The sequence below is a fragment of the Astatotilapia calliptera genome, chromosome 13 (genome assembly GCF_964374335.1).
Source record: "Astatotilapia calliptera chromosome 13, fAstCal68.1, whole genome shotgun sequence".
NCBI lineage: Eukaryota > Metazoa > Chordata > Actinopteri > Cichliformes > Cichlidae > Astatotilapia > Astatotilapia calliptera.
This window is the reverse complement of record NC_137434.1, coordinates 791,300-812,042: the sequence shown is the minus strand read 5'-3', so window position 1 is coordinate 812,042 and position 20,743 is coordinate 791,300. Positions and strand designations below refer to the sequence as shown.

The 20,743-nt window shown below is 42.0% G+C and overlaps 1 protein-coding gene across 1 annotated transcript; it reads right to left on the bottom strand.

Moving 5' to 3' along the window:
* Nucleotides 1–10,120: 10,120 nt before the first annotated feature.
* On the bottom strand, nucleotides 10,121–13,327 carry chchd1 (coiled-coil-helix-coiled-coil-helix domain containing 1). The gene is made up of 3 exons (XM_080287681.1): nucleotides 12,929–13,327; nucleotides 12,332–12,450; nucleotides 10,121–10,372 (listed from the first exon to the last, which is right to left on the bottom strand). Exons 1-3 carry the CDS (start codon nucleotides 13,065–13,067, stop codon nucleotides 10,262–10,264), a joined length of 369 nt encoding a protein of 122 aa, XP_080143807.1. The 5' UTR covers nucleotides 13,068–13,327; the 3' UTR covers nucleotides 10,121–10,261.
* Nucleotides 13,328–20,743: the final 7,416 nt, after the last annotated feature.

Here is a 20,743-nt window from a genome sequence, read left to right as displayed (position 1 = left end):
GATTGTGTAACTAAAACAATACGTAGAGATAGGTGACAAAGATAAGAAGCAACAGATTCGGAGATCCCACAGAAACACCCTAAAAAGACTCTGAGAAGCGAACATCCTCAGGACCACTCAGTGCTAACAGCCATCGACGTGGGCTGAACCACAAAACCACGCCGAGGCTCCTTTGTTTGTTTGTTTTTTCCAAAAGCAGTCACTGAATAGATATACTTGGAACGTTTGTCACAAACTTATTCTGAGCAACATTAGTGCAATACCAGTGAACAGCAGCTAAGAGTAATGTTGACTCAGTAACTCGTAGCTCCCGTGTTTTTTAATACGATAAGCCTCACATTTAAAAGTGTTGGACACAACAGGGAATATACTAAAACTGGCTGTACTTGGGGTTTGTGTATATTTAATCTATAATTCAGTTATTTTTTAGATAATTAGGTAAATAAATAATATATGTGGTGTAATTGAATGTGTAAGAAGCCCTAAGGTGTGTATGAAACAGTAATTACTGTGGACTGTAAGAAAGTTCCTGTTGAGTGTGGATATTTGGGAGGAAGTGATAAGCAGGGAGGAAATGGTTTGTACAATGATGTGCAGATAAACAGGGATGCAACAGAAAAATGTTCTCACAGCGGCGGGTGCAAATGCTTCCTGTGCCTTAGACAAAACATGAAACAAATCCACACTTTCAACATGGTTCGCTAAATGTCAATAGAAACAAAGCGTCATATTAACCACGTTTTAAAAATCAATCTAGCTTAAAATAGTGTTGTCAGTGAAGTAAAAGCAGTGACAGAATTTTAAATCTAATGCATAACTGTAAAGCTTTATTATTCAGTTTTAGTTCTGATTGTGTTTGTCATGACAAATCATTTACAATAACTTATCCAGTAAATAAGATCAAAGTAACGAATTTATATAGATTTGTTTAGACTTACTAAATGCCCACAAGCCACCAACTACAGTAACTGAATAAATAAGGTAATACAAAAAAATTAAAGGTGTTACATGAAGAGGATGTGGGACCTATGGAATCTCTGATACCCAACATCTAGTATCTCAGTGTACAACACAAATACTACACAGTGGGACGTGAGGATGTCAGGGGGGAGCAATCATGATCTCCACCTGAGACTGGGCACCGAGCCCCACGTACAGCTGTTGCATTGAAGGTGTTTCAGTGCGAAAGCAGCTCATGGCTAAGCTGGGAACCTGGACCCTCCATGGCTGAAGTCCAGCCCCAGAGATTGTTGTAAAATTCCAATAGATCAGCAGATACTGAAATATACAAATATTATCACAATAATAATATTTTGTAATGAGTTACAATATATTGCTAGTTCAAATCTTTTAACACAAAGCCAGTGTTACAAAACGGATTCCAAAGCAATACTCTGATGTGAAGAGTGCATGAAATGCAGCCTTCATATAAACACTCTTCAAAAAGTTACATTTGAACACACACTTAAGTGTTTGATAAAATATCAGTTTCAGACTGTGGCGCAGTGCAAGGGCGTCGATGGAAGCGAGATACGCACACCCAACCAACATAACCGAGCTTTACGAGGAGGAGGAGGAATGTGTGAACTGGTAGTAACTTGTCCACAAATGGTAGAACCCAGCTAATAGAGCCTGTAAGGTTGAAGCAGCAGTAGTCACACTCACGTGATCAGCTTCGTTAGGTTTACACTGTTGTTAAAATACTGTAAGTACAGGTTAAGCCACAGACAGGGTCAGAGACAGTTACTTGTGAATGTTTGTTTTTTTTAAGTGTTCAAATCCAATCAGATATCTGCATCAAACACACTAACCTTGTTTACTGGTACTTAATGCAAGTCTCTCTGGCTGATTGAATTTTGACATTGCTGACCACCAATATCAGCTTCCACAGGAACGATGGGTTCAGTGTTCAGCGATAGCAGTAACCTTCCGGCCAGAGCCGTGCAACCCAAGAAGAATAATTCCATCACATCCACTTAGGATCTTTGCACTGAATAAAACCACTTTGCAAATTAGATTAAGAAAAAACAGACATCTAGCCACACAAGAAATCAAGAAAGATTTAATGTTTTTGAAACAGAGACACTATGAAAGTGGCATTAAATCTACCAAAATATTGGCGTGGAAATTGAAAAAAAGACAGCGGAAAATACAATTTATAAAATTAGGGACCCAAGTACAAAAGTGATAAAAAATAAATTAAATGAAATACAGGAAGCCTTTGAAAGATTCTATAAAACCCTATACTCTGAAGCCCCTGGCGGGACTGAAGCTCAGATTGATAGCTTCCTGAACCCTCTAGACTTACCCACTTTAGATGAAGAACAAAATCAAGCAATGATAATGAATATAACTGAGGAAGAATTAAAAGCTGCAATTAATAGGCTTAAATTAAGTAAATCACCAGGACCAGATGGTTACACGGCAGAGTGGTATAAAGAATTTAAAAAGGAACTGATACCTGTTTTACTTCCTACATTGAATTGGGTCTTGAAAAAGGCACAAATGCCCCCCAGTTGGAAGGAGGCAATTATCTCAGTTATACCAAAAGAAGGCAAAGATAAAATGGAATGTGGATCTTTCAGGCCAATCTCCGTTCTTAATGTGGACTATAAACTTTTCACATCTATCATGGCCAAACGGCTAGAAGAGTTCCTACCAACACTGATATGTAACGACCAAACGGGTTTCATACATCAACGCCAAACACAGGACAATATACGAAAGACACTACATATTATGGACCATATACAAAAACACAAAATCAAAGCAATTGTGATGAGTGTAGACGCTGAAAAAGCCTTTGATTCCGTCAACTGGAAGTTCCTTTACAGGGTATTATATAAATTTGGCTTTCATGATACGATTATTAAAACTATACAAGCTCTATACGACAATCCTACAGCCAGGATTAAAATTAATGGATGCCTATCCAACAGTTTTACCCTAAAAAGGGGCACTAGACAGGGCTGTGCATGGTCACCGTTACTTTTCGCACTGACGTCACATCTTATGAAGACTCTAGAGCGGCTCTTCCTCAACCTCCTCCGACCACAGGTACAACATGCCCAGGACCCACTACAGTTTGCATACAAGGCGGGTGTCGGAGTGGAGGATGCCATCCTGTACCTCCTACACAGAGCCCACTCACACCTGGATGGGGGAAAAGGCACGGTCAGGATCCTGTTTCTTGACTTTTCCAGTGCCTTTAATACCATCCGGCCCTGTATGCTTCAGGAAAAACTGAACAGGATGGAGGTGGACCCCTGCCTGGTGGCTTGGATCTCCGACTACCTCACCGACAGACCACAGTACGTCAGGCTGAAGGACATCACGTCTGACACAGTGGTCAGCAGCACAGGAGCACCACAGGGAACTGTGCTGTCCCCTCTTCTCTTCACCCTGTACACCTCTGACTTCTGCTACAACTCTGAATTATGCCACATTCAGAAGTTTGCAGACGACACGGCCATCATGGGGTGTATCTGGGATGATCAGGAAGAGGAGTACAGGAGTCTGGTGAGGAACTTTGTCGCATGGAGTCACACAAACCACCTGCAACTCAACACCTCAAAGACTAAGGAACTGGTTGTGGACTTCAGGAGGTCTAGAGCAGGTCCACTGCCGGTTCAGATAGAGGGGGAGGAGGTGGAGGTGGTCAACAAGTACAAGTACCTCGGGCTGTGGGTGGACAATAAACTGGACTGGTCATGCAACACAGAGCACCTGTATAAAAAAGCCCAAAGCCGACTGTACTTCCTCAGGAGGCTGAGGTCTTTTAACATCTGCAGGAAGCTCCTGAGGATGTTTTACCAGTCGGTGGTTGCTGGAGTACTTTTCTATGCTGTGGTGTGCTGGGGGAGCAGCACAGCAAAGAAGGACTCATCCAGGCTGGAGAAACTGATCAGGAGGGCTAGTTCTGTGGTCGGCATGAAGCTGGACACTCTGGTGACAGTGGCAGAGAAAAGGACATTAAAGAAACTGATGGACATTATGGACAATGCCGGGCATCCTCTGCACACGGCCATAAACAACCAGAAGAGTCTGTTCAGTGACAGGTTGCTTCTCCCAAAGACAAGAACTAACAGACTTAAAAACTCCTTTGTCCCACACGCCATCAGACTGTTTAACTCCTCTCTGGAGGGGAGAGGGAGGGGAAACAGGAGGACAAAGGAGGGAACAACTAAGCTGTAGTGCCTCTTCACCTCACTGTGCAATACCTTGTGCAATACTTAATAGTCAACAGTGCAATAGACTCAATACTTGAAATGTGCAATTCACTTGTATTTTTATTTTTTATTCCTATTTATTCTATTTATCCCCTTTGTATATTTTATTTATATTTGTCTCTGTATTTATATATATATATATGTGTGTGTGTGTGTGTGTGTGTGTGTGTGTGTATTATATATATATATATATAATATTCTGTAACTCTGTAACTTCTGTCGGTGCTGTGCTTTTTTGGAAATCGAATTTCCCAGAGGAACCCACCCGAGGGATTAATAAAGTTCTATCTAATCTCTAATCTAATCTAATCATTATACTTGGAACCACTAGCTCAATTCATTAGGCAAAACGAAGAGATTAAGGGAATTTCTATCAAAGGGACGCAATATAAACTGGCTTGCTATGCGGATGACATTTTGGTCTACCTTGGACACCCAACATATTCTTTACCCAAACTGATGCAATCATTTGAACAATACGGCCAATTATCAGGCTATAAAATTAATATAGGTAAAACCCAGCTACTCTCATATAACTACAGCCCACCAGAAGAAATAAAATGTAGTTATCCCCTGGTATGGCAAACAGAGTGTTTTAAATATTTAGGCATAAATTTACCGAAAGATCTTACAAAACTATTTGAACAGAACTACCTACCCTTATACAAAAAAATAAAGGAAGATATAGTAAGATGGAACTTAATTCCTTTCTTTAGCTTTAATTCAAGAATTGATTCTATTAAAATGAATGTATTGCCAAGATTTTTGTATCTATTTCAAACCCTACCAATAGAGATTAACCAAAGTCAATTTAATGAGTGGGACAAAATGTTATCTAGATATATATGGCAAGGTAAAAGACCAAGGGTTCGCCTCAAAACTCTACAGCTGGCTAAGCAAAAGGGAGGATGGGGCCTCCCTGACCTCAGATACTACTACTTTGCAGCGCAGATGAGAGCAATAATATGCTGGTGTAACCCATCATACACTGCCCAATGGAAAACCACTGAGGAACAAATGCTGTCTATTCCTATTCAGGCAACTCTAGCTGACAATAATCTACAAACCTATATAAAAAACATTGATGACCTGTGGGTGAAAAGAACCCTTAAAACATGGAGAACTATTATAAAGGAATATAAACTCGAGACCAATATTACAGTTCTTAAATGGTGTGCTTACGACTCAGAGTTCAAACCTAATGAACTGGATTCTAGATTCAAGGACTGGACAGGTAAGGGCATAACAGCCCTGTGTAGTATAATGAAGGATGGAAAATTGTTCAGCTTTGACACGCTTAGAAAGACATTTTCATTAGAAAAACAAGACTTCTATCGATATTTGCAGTCAAGGCACTATGCTGACACGAAGATGAGAAACGTAACAATGATAAACACACGCTTGATGGAACTGTTTATAAAAAGCTATAACTTTATATATAACATGTCTCTATAAGGGTCTAATGGATTTGAAACCACATTCGACTTCATATATTAGAACAAAATGGGAGAAGGAAGGAGGGATAAAAATATTAGAGGAAGAATGGACGGCAATATGGAGGTATCAGTGGATGTGTACCAGCTCACGAAAGTGGAGGGAATTCGGCTGGAAGTGCCTAATTAGATACTTTATAACACCTTCTCAGAAGTCTCATTATGATGATAATTCCCCTGCTTGTTGGAGGAACTGTGGAAATCAAAGTGCAAATCACTACCACATTTTCTGGGACTGCTCTATCTTGAGGGATTATTGGAGAGAAATACATAATGCCTTACAGGATATCTTTAAATGTGAAATACCCCTCGAGAGTAAGACTATGTTCTTTGGATATATACCTCAGGAATGGCCTAAATATGATAAACATTTAGTAAATATTCCACTGGTGGCCTGTAAAAAGAGTATCACCAGAAAATGGTTATCCCCGGAGAGCCCAAACATACAGTGGGGCAAAAAAGTATTTAGTCAGCCACCGATTGTGCAAGTTCCCCCACCTAAAATGATGACAGAGGTCAGTAATTTGCACCAGAGGTACACTTCAACTGTGAGAGACAGAATGTGAAAAAAAAATCCATGAATCCACATGGTCGACGCTTCGACGCTGCAGCAATTAAAACAACAAACGGCTGCGCGCGCTCGGAGTGCACCAGTGAAGAAAATGCATTCGTCATCACAGAGCATGCCGTGAGGAACACCTTCAGGAGGGTGAACACCAGGAAGGCAGCAGGACCAGATGCAATCCCTGGCCGGGTCCTTAGAGCCTGCGCTGATCAACTAGCACCGGTGTTCACGGAGATCTTCAACCTCTCCCTGGCCCAAGCTGTGGTTCCCACGTGCTTCAAACGGTCCATTATTGTCCCTGTTCCAAAGAAACAACAGCCCGCTTGCCACAATGACTACCGTCCAGTAGCACTGACTTCAATTGTGATGAAGTGTTTTGAAAGACTGATGAGAGATCACATCACTTCTTCACTTCCTGCCACCATCGACTCACTTCAGTTTGCTTACCGGACTAATCGTTCCACAGACGATGCCATATCTCACCTGCTCCACACATCCCTGAGTCACCTGGACACTGGCAGAGGGAATTATGTTAGGATGCTGTTCGTGGACTACAGTTCAGCATTCAACACAATAATTCCCTCTAAGCTTTTCACCAAGTTGACGGATCTAGGACTCAGCTCATCACTGTGTCAGTGGATCCTCAACTTCCTCACAGACAGACCCCAATCAGTGAGGGTAGGAAAACAAGTCTCCCCCTCCATCTCACTCAGCACTGGAGTGCCTCAGGGCTGTGTTTTAAGCCCCCTGCTGTACTCACTGTACACTTATGACTGTGTAGCCACATCCGACACCACCTCCATCGTCAAGTTTGCTGACGACACTGCTGTTGTGGGCCTGATCTCCGACAACATCGAGACGGCCTACCTGGAGGAGATTAGGAACCTGGAGACCTGGTGCCAGGAGAATAACCTCCTCCTAAACGTCAGCAAGACTAAGGAGCTGATCGTGGACTTCACTACAAAGCAGGCGAGGAATTACAAACCCCTCATCATCAGTGGCACGCCAGTGGAGAGAGTGGACAGTTTCCGATACCTGGGTGTCCACATCACTCAGGACCTGTCATGGTCCTGTCACATCAACACCCTGGTTAAGAAAGCCCGTCAGCGTCTCTTCTTCCTCAGAAGACTTAGAGACTTCCATCTGCCACTGAAGGTGCTCAAGAACTTCTACTCCTGCACCATCGAGAGCGTCCTGACGGCAAACATCTGCACCTGGTTTGGGAACAGCACCAAGCAGGACAGACGAGATCTGCAAAGGGTGGTGCGCTCGGCAGAACGCATCATTCAATCAGAGCTCCCTGACCTGCTGTCCATCTACACCAAGCGGTGCAAGTCCAAAGCTAGGAAGATTATGATGGACCTCTCCCATCCCAACAATGGACTCTTCTCACTGTTGAGGTCTGGGAAGCGCTTCCGCTCCCTTAAGGCCAAAACAGAGAGAATGAGGAGGAGCTTCTTCCCCCAGGCTATTCGGGCCCTGAACCAGGTGTAGGACTGGACTCTCACACACGTCACCACACGCACCACCACACATTTCCTATAATCCTATAATTCCTATAATTTATAATCCTTATCTTTATAATCTCTTCTGCTATTTGCACATTCTTTACTGTAAATTCCTAAGTTAATTTGTAAACTTTTGTAGTAAATTGTAAATATTGTAAAACTTTTCTTCTGTCATTTAATGGTCGGGCATTGTACAGCTACAAGCATTTCACCCCCATGTCATACTGTGTATGGTTGTGTGTGTGTGACAAATAAAATTTGAATTTGGTAGGATTTGTAAAGAATTTATTCGTAAATCAGGGTGGAAAATAAGTATTTGGTCAATAACAAAAATACAACTCAATACTTTGTAACATAACCTTTGTTGGCAATAACAGAGGTCAAACGTTTACTATAGGTCTTTACCAGGTTTGCACACACAGTAGCTGGTATTTTGGCCCATTCCTCCATGCAGATCTTCTCGAGAGCAGTGATGTTTTGGGGCTGTCGCCGAGCAACACGGACTTTCAACTCCCGCCACAGATTTTCTATGGGGTTGAGGTCTGGAGACTGGCTAGGCCACTCCAGGACTTTCAAATGCTTCTTACGGAGCCACTCCTTTGTTGCCCGGGCGGTGTGTTTTGGATCACTGTCATGTTGGAAGACCCAGCCTCGTTTCATCTTCAAAGATCTCACTGATGGAAGGAGGTTTTGGCTCAAAATCTCACGATACATGGCCCCATTCATTCTGTCCTTAACACGGATCAGTCGTCCTGTCCCCTTGGCAGAAAAACAGCCCCATAGCATGATGTTTCCACCCCCATGCTTCACAGTAGGTATGGTGTTCTTGGGATGCAACTCAGTATTCTTCTTCCTCCAAACACGACGAGTTGAGTTTATACCAAAAAGTTCTACTTTGGTTTCATCTGACCACATGACATTCTCCCAATCCTCTGCTGTATCATCCATGTGCTCTCTGGCAAGCTTCAGACGGGCCTGGACATGCACTGGCTTCAGCAGCGGAACACGTCTGGCACTGCGGGATTTGATTCCCTGCCGTTGTAGTGTGTTACTGATGGTGACCTTTGTTACTTTGGTCCCAGCTCTCTGCAGGTCATTCACCAGGTCCCCCCGTGTGGTTCTGGGATCTTTGCTCACCGTTCTCATGATCATTTTGACCCCACGGGATGAGATCTTGCGTGGAGCCCCAGATCGAGGGAGATTATCAGTGGTCTTGTATGTCTTCCATTTTCTGATGATTGCTCCCACAGTTGAATTTTTCACACCAAGCTGCTTGCCTATTGTAGATTCACTCTTCCCAGTCTGGTGCAGGTCTACAATACTTTTCCTGGTGTCCTTCGAAAGCTCTTTGGTCTTGGCCATGGCGGAGTTTGGAGTCTGACTGTTTGAGGCTGTGGACAGGTGTCTTTTATACAGATGATGAGTTCAAACAGGTGCCATTCATACAGGTAACGAGTGGGGGACAGAAAAGCTTCTTACAGAAGACGTTACAGGTCTGTGAGAGCCAGAGATTTTCCTTGTTTGAGGTGACCAAATACTTATTTTCCACCCTGATTTACCAATAAATTCTTTACAAATCCTACCATGTGGATTCATGGATTTTTTTTTCACATTCTGTCTCTCACAGTTGAAGTGTACCTCTGGTGCAAATTACTGACCTCTGTCATCATTTTAAGTGGGGGAACTTGCACAATCGGTGGCTGACTAAATACTTTTTTGCCCCACTGTAAGTACATGGATGGAAATCACAATGGAAATCTATAACATGGAAAAGATAACAGCTTCTGTTAACCACAAGCTGGAGAAATTTACATCATACTGGGAAAACTGGGTCAAATATATCACGCCTCACAGGCCAGATTTTATTTTTACAAACCAATAACTGTGATGTATGAGAGCATATATTTATAGGATCACCCCCTACCAACACATCCGTTTTTTTGTTTCTTTTGTTTTGTTTGTTGGTTTTATTTGTTTTCTTATTTTGGATTATGTGATTGTTTCAATTGCTTCTATAGTTGTAAATATTCTCTCTTTATGACTTGGATGTAAATTAAAATACTATTTTGGTATCTAAGGCAGATAACCTAAGCAAGAAGTATGCTTACATGATGTACAGACTGTGAATGCCTGCTTTTGAAACCTTAATAAAAAAAAGATATAAATAAAAAAAAAAAAAAAAGAGTTTCAATTCAGGACATGAAACAGTTCCTTTATATTTTAAAACTTGTTTTAAAATAAGACAAGAACACAAGTGCACATTACAAACTACCAGTCAGAGGTATGAAGGAACCTTACAGTAATGGGTAAAAGCAACAATCACCCTTTTCAATATTCCACTCATTTGTTTTATTTCATTATTTGTTTGGCAACTGGCAGCTCGACACACCAGGACATAATCCAAATTCATCTCCGAGAGCGTCCTAGTCCAAAGCTGTACAAGAAGAGCATTAAAATGTTTGTGTATCAGATCTCTTTGCACAGGTTGGGATATCTCTTCAGAAGCGCCGTGGCTTGCTTTGGTGGCAGACGTCCTCCCTGGATGTTGCTCTGTCCAGCTTTATTCTTCGCATCAGCCTACGAAGGAAGAAGAAGATTTATTACAGATGTGTTTATGAGAGTAATGTTTCTAAACTACAACAAGGACACTTCTGCCCACTTTCAGCCCAACATTTTGCAGGAGTTCAGAGTTTAGAAAGAATAATGAGGAAGAAGCACAGGTGTGTGCTTCTAGTCTCCCAGGGCTGTTGCTGAGCTGGCCGGTTCACTGAAATGTAACTGTACCTTCTATAAAGTAACCGAACTCTCAGCTCAATGTCAAAACACAGAAAACTGATGTAAACCACCAGTCAAAGGTCGAATGTTTTTTCTTTATTTTCATAACTATTTACATTGTAGATTCTCACTGAAGGCATCAGAAGTATGAATGGACACATTTGGAATTATGTAGTAAACACAAAAATGTGAAATAATTCAACTTTTTTTATACTGTAGATTCTTCCAAATCCCCCCTTTGCTTCGATTAATGCTTTGCACACTCTTGGCCTTCTCTCCGTGGGTTTCACGAGGTCGTCACCTGGAATGGTTTTCCAACAGTCTTGAAGGAGTTCCCAGAGATGCTGAGCACTTGTCGGCCTGTTTGCCTTCATCCCAAACCATCGCCACTGGGTTTAGGTCAGCTGACTGTGGAGGCCAGGGCACCTGGTGCAGCACTCCATCACTCTCCTTCTTGGACCAATAGCCCTCACACAGCCTGGAGGTGTGTTTGGGGTCATTGTGCTGTTGAAAAATAAATGATGGTCCAACTAAGTGCAAACTGGATGGGATGTGTCTGCAGGATGCTGTGAGCCACGCTGGTTCAGAATTCTGAATAAATCCCCAACAGTGTCACCAGCAAAGTACCCCCACACCATCACACCTCCTCCTCCATGGTCACGGTGGGAACCATGCATGCAGACCGCAGTGGACCATCGGACCAAAGCACAGATGTCCACTGGTCTAATGTCCGTTGCTTGTGTTTCTTGGCCCAAACAAATCTCTTCTGCTTGTTGCTTCTCCTTAGTCGTGGTTTCTCTGCAGCTATTTGACCATAAAGGCCTGATTCACACCGTCTCTGAACAGTTGATGGTGAGATGTGTCTGCTACTGGAGCTCTGTGTGGCATCTATCTGGGCTCTAACCTGAGGAGCTGTTAACTTGTGATTTCTGAGGCTGGTGACTCGGATGAATGTATCCTCAGCAGCAGAGGGGACTCTGGGACGGTCCTCATGTGAGCCTGTTTTGTTGTAGTGTTTGATGGTATTGTGACTGCACTGCACACAGTCAGTTTTAGCCATTTTTAGGACTGACTGACCTTCAGTTCTTAAAGTCATGATGGGCTGTTGTTTCTCTTTATTAGCTGATTGGATCTGTCAAATAGGGCTGTCAACTATTTACCAACCTGCCCTGCACAACACAACTGATGGTCCCAACAGCAATAAGAAGGCAAGAAACTCCACAAATGAACGCTGACAGGCTCACCTGTGAGGTGACCATGTCAGGTGACAACATCATGACGCTCACTGAGAGAAGGCCGAGGGTTTGCAGCCCTGTCAACAAAGCAAAGTGTGGCTGCTTTGAGGAATCTAAAATATGAAACATATTTTTATCCATTTATTTAGTTATCTTTTTTTTTTCTTTGCTACATAATCCTGTGTATCTTGCTTCATATATTTGATGCCTTCAGTTTGTATCTACAATGTAGAAATGAGGAAAAATAAAGAAAAATCATTACATGAGAAGGTGGTTCCAAACGTTTGACTGGTAGTGTATATCTGTTAGGAATGGTTGTTTTCTGCCACTTGGTTAAGGTAAGTTGTACATCAAGATCACACGAGGATACATAATTTGCATATGATGCATAATTTATTTTCCATTTGTGTTACTCTAAAATAACAGTAACACTCTTCTCCATCCCCATTCTTAGTTTTTCTGTACTGCTAGAGTCACAGTTAATGCATGGGCATGTTTCACTGAATTCTGCAGAGCATGGACATACCTGAGCCTTTTCCACACACATATAAAAGCTGTTAATCTCATTAGAGCACAGAGTGTCCACAAAGTTGTTCTGCTTCCAACAGGCCATCAGGACTGACATTTCAGTGATACAAGAGGCCTCTGTGGAGAAAGACATTCGTGTTTACACATTAATCCAACTTGAGTCATTCATAATAAATCATTTAACTGGACTTCTACAGGCAACTACAAGTGTAAAGTAAATCCAGATACTTGTGTATAAACACAGAAACGTAACTCTGTTGTAGTTCTTTGAGAAAAACGTTTAATAAATGAATAAAATGTCTATTTGTGATTGATCTGAAACATCCTGCAGATCAAACTGACGTTTTAAATCATCTAAAGGCGGAGACATCTGTCAATTAATATTGCTCTTCTATTCTTCTACCACATCAGTATCCGGTCACTTTTGCAGCATTTAGTTCAATTTGAGTGGAGCACAGCCCCAAGCTCCACCCTGCTGCTACCATCAGCACTGAACTACGCTGCATGTAGTCAGCCTGTGGTGGGCCTTCTGCAGTCAGCCCTCTCGGTCCGTTAATCCTGCCGCGCTGATGTATTCATGTCTTTATGTTCTTACCCCCTTTCTTGGGTTTTCGGTTCGCTACAGCGTCTTTCAGAACCAGAGCCCTGTTGGGTTTGAGCACTGGTTTTCCGTTCTGTCCGCGGAGCAGTCTGCTGACCTTCTCCTGGAACACGATGCCTCCCTGCGTGGCCATCGTAGTGTGAAAGTCCTCCCCTCACTGTGCCTCAGCTCCACGGGGAGCTGCTGCCTCGCCGAGGAAATATTTTGAAACTTTGAGAATGAAAAAGCAGAAGAAAAGCTCTCAGTGTTTGTCTCGGTGCTTCATTACCTCACCAAGCTTAGCTGCGCGGCGCCATGTTTTACCGTAGAAAGAAATTAATTGTCGTAAAGGTCTTCTTCTGCTTTATATTATTATTGGCATATATTAGCATTGCAGCAAAACGCTGCATTACCGCCACCAACTGGCGTGGAGTGTGGACCGAAATGTCAAAAAATAAAGATAAAAAATCAAATCCTCCCAAACAAACGAGTCTGCCTTAAAAACAAACTATGGCCTGATAACTCTCACTTCTCCAGTTCTTACGAAATAAATCAACCAAGTCCAGCTTCACGTTCACATCACCAAGCTTTTGGATCATTGTCTTTTTTACAGCATCATATTTCTGACGATGCACTAAAACATGTTCTGTTGTTTCTTCTTCTCTATTGCAGAGTCGGTGTCGTAATGTGTACGTGTGGCGTGACATCATTTGCAAACGTTTTTTTAAATAATTGAAGGAAAACAAGTTACAAGAACACAAAAACGTTTAAAAGACAAGCCAGGGACTCACAGCAATAGCATTAAGAGTCAGAGAATATAATGAAATAAGACAGTAATAATGTTTTCATAAATAAGTAAATACACAGCAGGAGATTTTAAATAAAAACTGCAGTTTCTTACACAATTCAAGTTGTTTTCACAGCTTTCTGGTTGATGCAGCCAGCAATAGAGCTTCATTAATGTAAAAAATAGGACAGGGTTCTTGTTGCTAAATTTACAGTTATGAATGAACAGATTGATGGCATTATAATGGCATGGTCCAAAGCCAACAATAAAAGGATACTCAGTGGTAGCATCGGCTTGATACAAATCTTTATAAAAATCAAAAAATAACACAAATATTACTTTCAATGAGATGAGAATAATTATACTAGATAATAATCAATAATATAAAATTTACAAGTTTTCTATTACTGGAGATATGTTGAGTTAGTTTTCCAGAAAATAGCTTCACCATTCCAGGAAGATACATCAGGGTCTAACTCCTCTAATACTGAAACCAATGAAGAAGTGAAATGATAAAATTCTAGCATCAAGCAAAAATGTAATTATATGCAACACTCTCTGACTGGAAGAAATTAGTTTAACATTTAAACCTATTTTCTGCACATTCCAGCACATAAAATGTTTGGTTTTTTTTGTGTTTACACTCAGTCTTTCAAATAGATGCAAGTAAAACACAGCAGAAAATAAATAAAGTCAAAGACTCAGCGGTCCTGTTGCTCTATTTTCACCTGTAAAGCAGGAGTGGGGTAGGCGGAGGTTTACCCTGGTGCAGGTGTGCCGCGGTCAGTGGAAGAATCCGCGAGTTTCTCTGTGAGTTTCCCATTACGTCGTAGCTACTCGGTGCTTGTTGGAAGTTTAGGGGTTTTTTTCGCTGTAAAAAGAAGTTTTCTTCCCACGCACAGCGGACACTAATGTTTTTGTCACTTTTTATGGAATCAAACTCAAAGTAAGGTCAGTACTTCCACGCTTTAAACGCTGCACGCTCATACTCTCTCTGCACTGATATATGATCCACTGTTGATCTGCACACAGCTGTTGTCACTAACGTCGCACTCGCTTACGTCACTGTCATGAGACATTCTCGCAAAATAAATCATGGTTTTAGTAACGCAGTAACGCAGCGTTCCTACGGGAAAGTAACGGTAATCTAATTACCGTTTTTGCAGTAATCCCTTACTTTACTCGTTACTTGAAAAAAGTAATCGGATTACAGTAACGCCATTCTCGTCCTTTTAGATCTGAGCTCAGCCTTTGACACCATTTCTCACTCTGTCCTTCTAAGCAGACTTTCCTCTCTCGGCATCTCTGACACACCCCTCGCCTGGTTTCAATCATATCTCCTCGACCGCTCCCAGTTTATTCAACTAAGATCATTCCGCTCTCGTCTATTCCCCGTCACCTCTGGTGTACCCCAAGGCTCAGTTTTAGGCCCTCTTCTCTTTATAATATACATCCTCCCTCTAGGTACCATCTTCCGCAAATTTGATCTTCAGTTTCACTGTTTTGCTGATGACACCCAGTTATATCTCTCTTGCAAACCTGATTCCTCCCTCCCACCTTCTTCCCTTACAGAATGTCTATCCGAGTTAAAATCCTGGTTTTTTAATTTTCTAAAGCTCAATGAGGATAAAACTGAGATCCTCCTTATTGGCACCAAATCCAGCCTTTTGAAGGCTAACCTTTTCTCACTCACCATCACTCCACAGTTTTCCCTTCTCCTCAGGTTAAGAGCCTTGGTGTCATCCTAGACAGTTCGCTTTCCTATAAATCTCCCATCAGTAATCTCACCCGTTCTGCCTACTTCCATCTACGTAACATTAACAGATTGCTTCCTTCTCTTTCCACCCAGTCTACGTCCATTCTTGTACACAGTCTTGTTACCTCCCGTATTGACTACTGCAATTCTCTTCTGCATGGTCTCCCCCAAAAATCCCTCCATCAGCTTCAACTGGTTCAGAACTCTGCTGCTCGCATTCTCACCAGAACCCCTCCTACCAGCACATCACCTGTTCTTCAGGAACTTCACTGGCTCACAGTGAAATTCCGGATAATTTTCAGACTTCTTCTGCTCACCTTCAAGGCCCTTCATAACCTCGCTCCTCCTTACCTTTCTGACCTGTTAACCACCACCTGTTCTGCCCGTTCACTTCGTTCTTCTTCTTCTATCCAGCTTACTGTACCTTCCTTCCGCCTCACCACCGTGGGAAGCAGAGCTTACAGCTGCTCTGCTCCCAGGCTGTGGAATTCTCTGCCCCCTGAAATAAGAAACACTGGTTCTCTCCCAGTTTAAATCCCAACTCAAAGCTCATCTGTTCAAATCTGCATATTCACTGTGAATCCACTGTTTGTTCATTTTATCTTGTGCTTTTATTTTATTGTTCTTATTCTGCCATTGTTTTACTAAGTGTTTTATCCTATTGTAAAGTGTCCTTGGGTGATTTGAAAGGCGCTCATAAATAAAATCTATTATTATTATTATTATTATTATTACTGCCCATCTCTGAACCCTAGTAAATACAAAATGCAGACTCTTTTTGATGATGGTTTCATTTATTGAAGGAAAAACGCTATCCATCTACCCGCCCATGTGACAAAGTGCCTAACCTTGTTAAATTCTGAATTTCTTTAAATAACAATATATTTTGGAAAGCTCAGATCAGTTTCAGGTGTGAGTACTGCCACACCTGCTGAATCAAGAAATCCCTTAAGCAGAACCTGTCTGACAAACTGAAGCAGGCTAAAAGATTTAATTTTGGTTGATTGTCAGTTGTTGGGATAGGATATCTTTCTAAGCCATGCTATAGCTATTAGGAATGGTTCTTGGTCAAAGTAGACATTCATTTTACCCGAATCTTTCCACTCATAATTGTTTCCCTCCATTTATTTTTCACAACATTAATTTCACCTTCCTCTGTATCCTCCTCACACTTTTGTTGGGACCATGGGTGCTTCTGCACAGCTGGTGCTAGTAACAGCAGCCTCATGTGAGCCTTGTTGTTGCTGCTACAGTTGATGGTGCAGCTGCTGCTGCAGCCCTGACTTCTAACACGTCGGTTCATCTGACACACTTTGCTGCATTTATTCTCAATTTTACAGCTCCACCATTTCCCCATTTCTTCCACACTATACTCTGTTGGAGCGCGAGCTCACCGCAAAGGCCAGGAATGAGTCAGCTGCGTTAAGAGATTTAACTGGGTAATCTAATGAAAATCAAGGAATGGTCAGCTGTCAGTGTTTGTAAGGCCAACCAAGCAATTTGCAATCACGTTTACCTTCTGGTGCTTTCAATAGTGAGACATACCCTTCCCCCCAAAGTCCTTAGAGAAGAAGTATAAATACAAATATGTGGTGCTAATTATGAGATATTAGCCTTAAAGATAAAAGTGATTCCCAACAGTTACTCAGTCCAGCTCTGTCCACAAATGGAGAAAACCTGGAACAGAAGAGAACCTTCCCAAACCAAATTACTCCAAGATTGCACTGATGATTCATCCAGGAGGTCACAAAACCCAGGGGTCCATGGGAGCTTTCCAAGGAGAAAACTCACATTTAGTCATATTACTACCACACACCTGTATTTGTTTAGGATATCATGATAAACCAACACAAAGTACTGTGGAATTGTGAAGTGGAAGGAAAATACTACAGGGAGTTTAAAATGTTTTACAAATAAAAGTTTGACAGATGTGATGTGATTATTTATTAAGCTTCCTTTGATACCCAGTATGAATCCAGCTGATCTGTGAAGGCCTCAGATGTTTGTGAGAGAACATTAGTAAGCAAACAGCACCACCACCAAGACTGAGGAACACATCTAAGGGGGTCAGGGATGAAAGTGTGGAGAAGTTATAAAAACAAAAACAAACCCCAAGTTTTAAACATCTCAAAGAGCACTGTTCAATCTATCATCCAAAAAAAGAGTAAAGTGGACCTAGTTTGGAAAGAAGAATGGGTGAAAATTACAATCTGTGGATGTGCAAAGCTGGTAGAGACTTGCAGCTTAATTTCAGTTAAAACTGTTCAACAAAGTTCAAAGAAAGTTTGATAAGACTGTTTTATTCCTTTGCCCTATGGGTCACTAATTTTCTCTGCCAGTTTGACACCTGTGAAGATAAGAAAAATAAGGATTTTAGCCATACTTTATTCGACTTCAGCACTCTGGAGGACTGCAAACAAGACCTGGACAGTCTACGGTATTTTATTGATGTTCCGAGCACGCTCCGTAAGTCTGTGGAGTTCAGCCCAGAACATCACGCCACTCAATCAGGTGATCTGCATCCACACTAGAGGCTTTCTGTGCTTCTCTATTTTCTTGTCTACACAGAACAATTAATGCAGGTTTAATCAGCATATCACTTTCCTGTTTTTCTTGTTATTATTATTGTTGGTTTTGGGTCAATCAGACTAAATCTTGGGTGGCTGTACGGTCTTATTCCACTTGCCCTGAAATTGAATTAAATATTTGTGTTGTAAGTGAAAATGTTCTGATGTCAAATCTTAATGTTCAACCGATATGCGTTGCTGAAATTAACATGCTGTCATCTACTTGCCCTTTACAGAATAGAAACACAGATTTTGCCTAATGGAGTACTCAAGACCCCTCGCGTTGAAAAAAAACTAAAGGAATGTCAGATTATAAGTGGAGTGCACATCACTAAGATACATTAATTTAATCTGAAGAACATTTTTAAGGTGGCGAAGTAGATGTCCATCACTACAGTCATTTGGTCTCATTCTGCCTCGCCTTCCTCGATCCTCAGTATGTGCTCGGCTTCTCTTCTACTTGGTCTATGTCTACATGGTGTTCAGAGAGAATGCAGGACAAGTCTTAACATCTGCTGTTGTCTGAGGGAGGCGGCATCAGCACAAATAACACTGGTACGGTGCGTGGTATCATGTGCCAGCTTTGTAACAACAGCTTTCAGAGTAAATAACACACCCATACAGTCATACTGTAAAAATATATGAGGAAATCATGAGACATAATCTGAAATGTCACCTTAGCTGCAGGACTGGCTGTACTCAGACTCCACTCTTCAGCCTTTTGAAGCTCTCTGTCTGAAAATAGCTGCGAGCGGAACGTGTGAACGAGAGGGCAGGAGGAATATCTCAGAACAACAAAGAGACAGCTAAATAATTCTTTGTTCATCACTATCAGAGATGAACCCTGACTCGTTAAAGGAAAGTGTGCGTTCAAACTGCTTTCTGTATTTTAGATAATCTTTTAAAACTTTCACAAAAACTACAATTTCATTTTGAAAACACACACACTTTACTCATTAGTTAAAAAACTGGTAAATCCACTCTTTAAACCCCTGGTGAAACTCTTTCCTGTTAACTCCCCGTCGGCTCACACACTTCAGAACATGTTTCAACACATTCTGTCAGTGTAATTTCCCCCCAAAGGGCTGGAGCATGTATTCACTTCAGTTTGGTTGTCTGTCTGTCTGTTAGCAGACCACTTTTTTTTTTCAAGATACCAATACCAGCTGGAGCTGATTTAACTTTGGTGAAAATCGGGTCAAGATCACACCACAATGTGACAATTATTCGAACTTTATATTATTCACAATTTTTCCAGGATCATTTTCCAACTTCACAACAATATACTAAACCTTGGGAGTACCTAGGTTATAGTCATGACCTGTTTGAAGCTGAGGCTGAGCTTCAGAAGCATTGTGTCAAGGCTTGGTTCAGCTGTCAGGTGATCAGCTGACTTGTGAATCATTGTCACGATCTGATGTGTGTTTAGGTGGTGATTTGGTGAAAGAGATAGCGAACCAGTACGCGACATAATGGGACATGGAAGCAGTGATGACCTTCCACCTGTTCATAAGTAAACGTAATCTTTTATCTGTTTTGGTATCTATCTATCTATCTATCTATCTATCTATCTATCTATCTATCTATCTATCTATCTATCTATCTATCTCTCTCTCTCTCTCTCTCTCTCTCTCTCTCTCTATATATATATATGTATGTATATATATATATATATATATATATATATATATATATATATATATATATATATATATATATATATATATATATATATATATATATATATAACACCCAGCACGCCCCTGCGGGCGGTTTATCCTTCAAGCTCGGGTCCTCTACCAGAGGCCTGGGAGCTTGAGGGTCCTGCGCAGTATCTTAGCTGTTCCCAGGACTGCGCTCTTCTGGACAGAGATCTCCGATGTTGTTCCCGGGATCTGCTGGAGCCACTCGCCTAGCTTGGGAGTCACCGCACCTAGTGCTCCGATTACCACGGGGACCACCGTTACCTTCACCCTCCACATCCTCTCGAGCTCTTCTCTGAGCCCTTGGTATTTCTCCAGCTTCTCGTGTTCCTTCTTCCTGATGTTGCTGTCATTCGGGACCGCTACATCGGTCTTGCCTGGTGTGATAGACCCCAGCCTCTATGGATCTTGTACTCAGAGCTTGTTCTTGTGCTGCCATGATTAGTGCCTCTGTGCTGTCTTTCAGTCCAGCTTTGTCCAGCCACTGGTAGGATTTCTGGATATCAGCCACCTCCTCTATCTGCCGGTGGTACATACCGTGCAGGGACCTGTCCTTCCATGATGGTTCCTCGTCTCCCTCCTCTTTCTTGGGTTTCTGCTGCCTGAGGTATTCACTGAGCACTCGGTCAGTTGGGGCCATCTTCCCAATGTATTCTTGGATGTTCCTTGTCTCATCCTGGACTGTGGTGCTGACACTCACCAGTCCCCGGCCCCCTTCCTTCCGCTTAGCGTACAGCCTCAGGGTGCTGGACTTGGGGTGAAACCCTCCATGCATGGTAAGGAGCTTTCTTGTCTTTATGTCAGTGGCTTCTATCTCCTCCTTTGGCCAGCCTATTACCCCAGCAGGGTACCTGATCACGGGCAGGGCGTACGTGTTGAGGGCCCGGATCTTGTTCTTACCATTCAGCTGACTCCTCAGGACTTGCCTGACCCTCTGCAGGTACTTGGTGGTTGCAGCTTTTCTAGCGGCCTCTTCATGGTTCCCATTCGCCTGCGGGATCCCCAGGTACTTGTAAC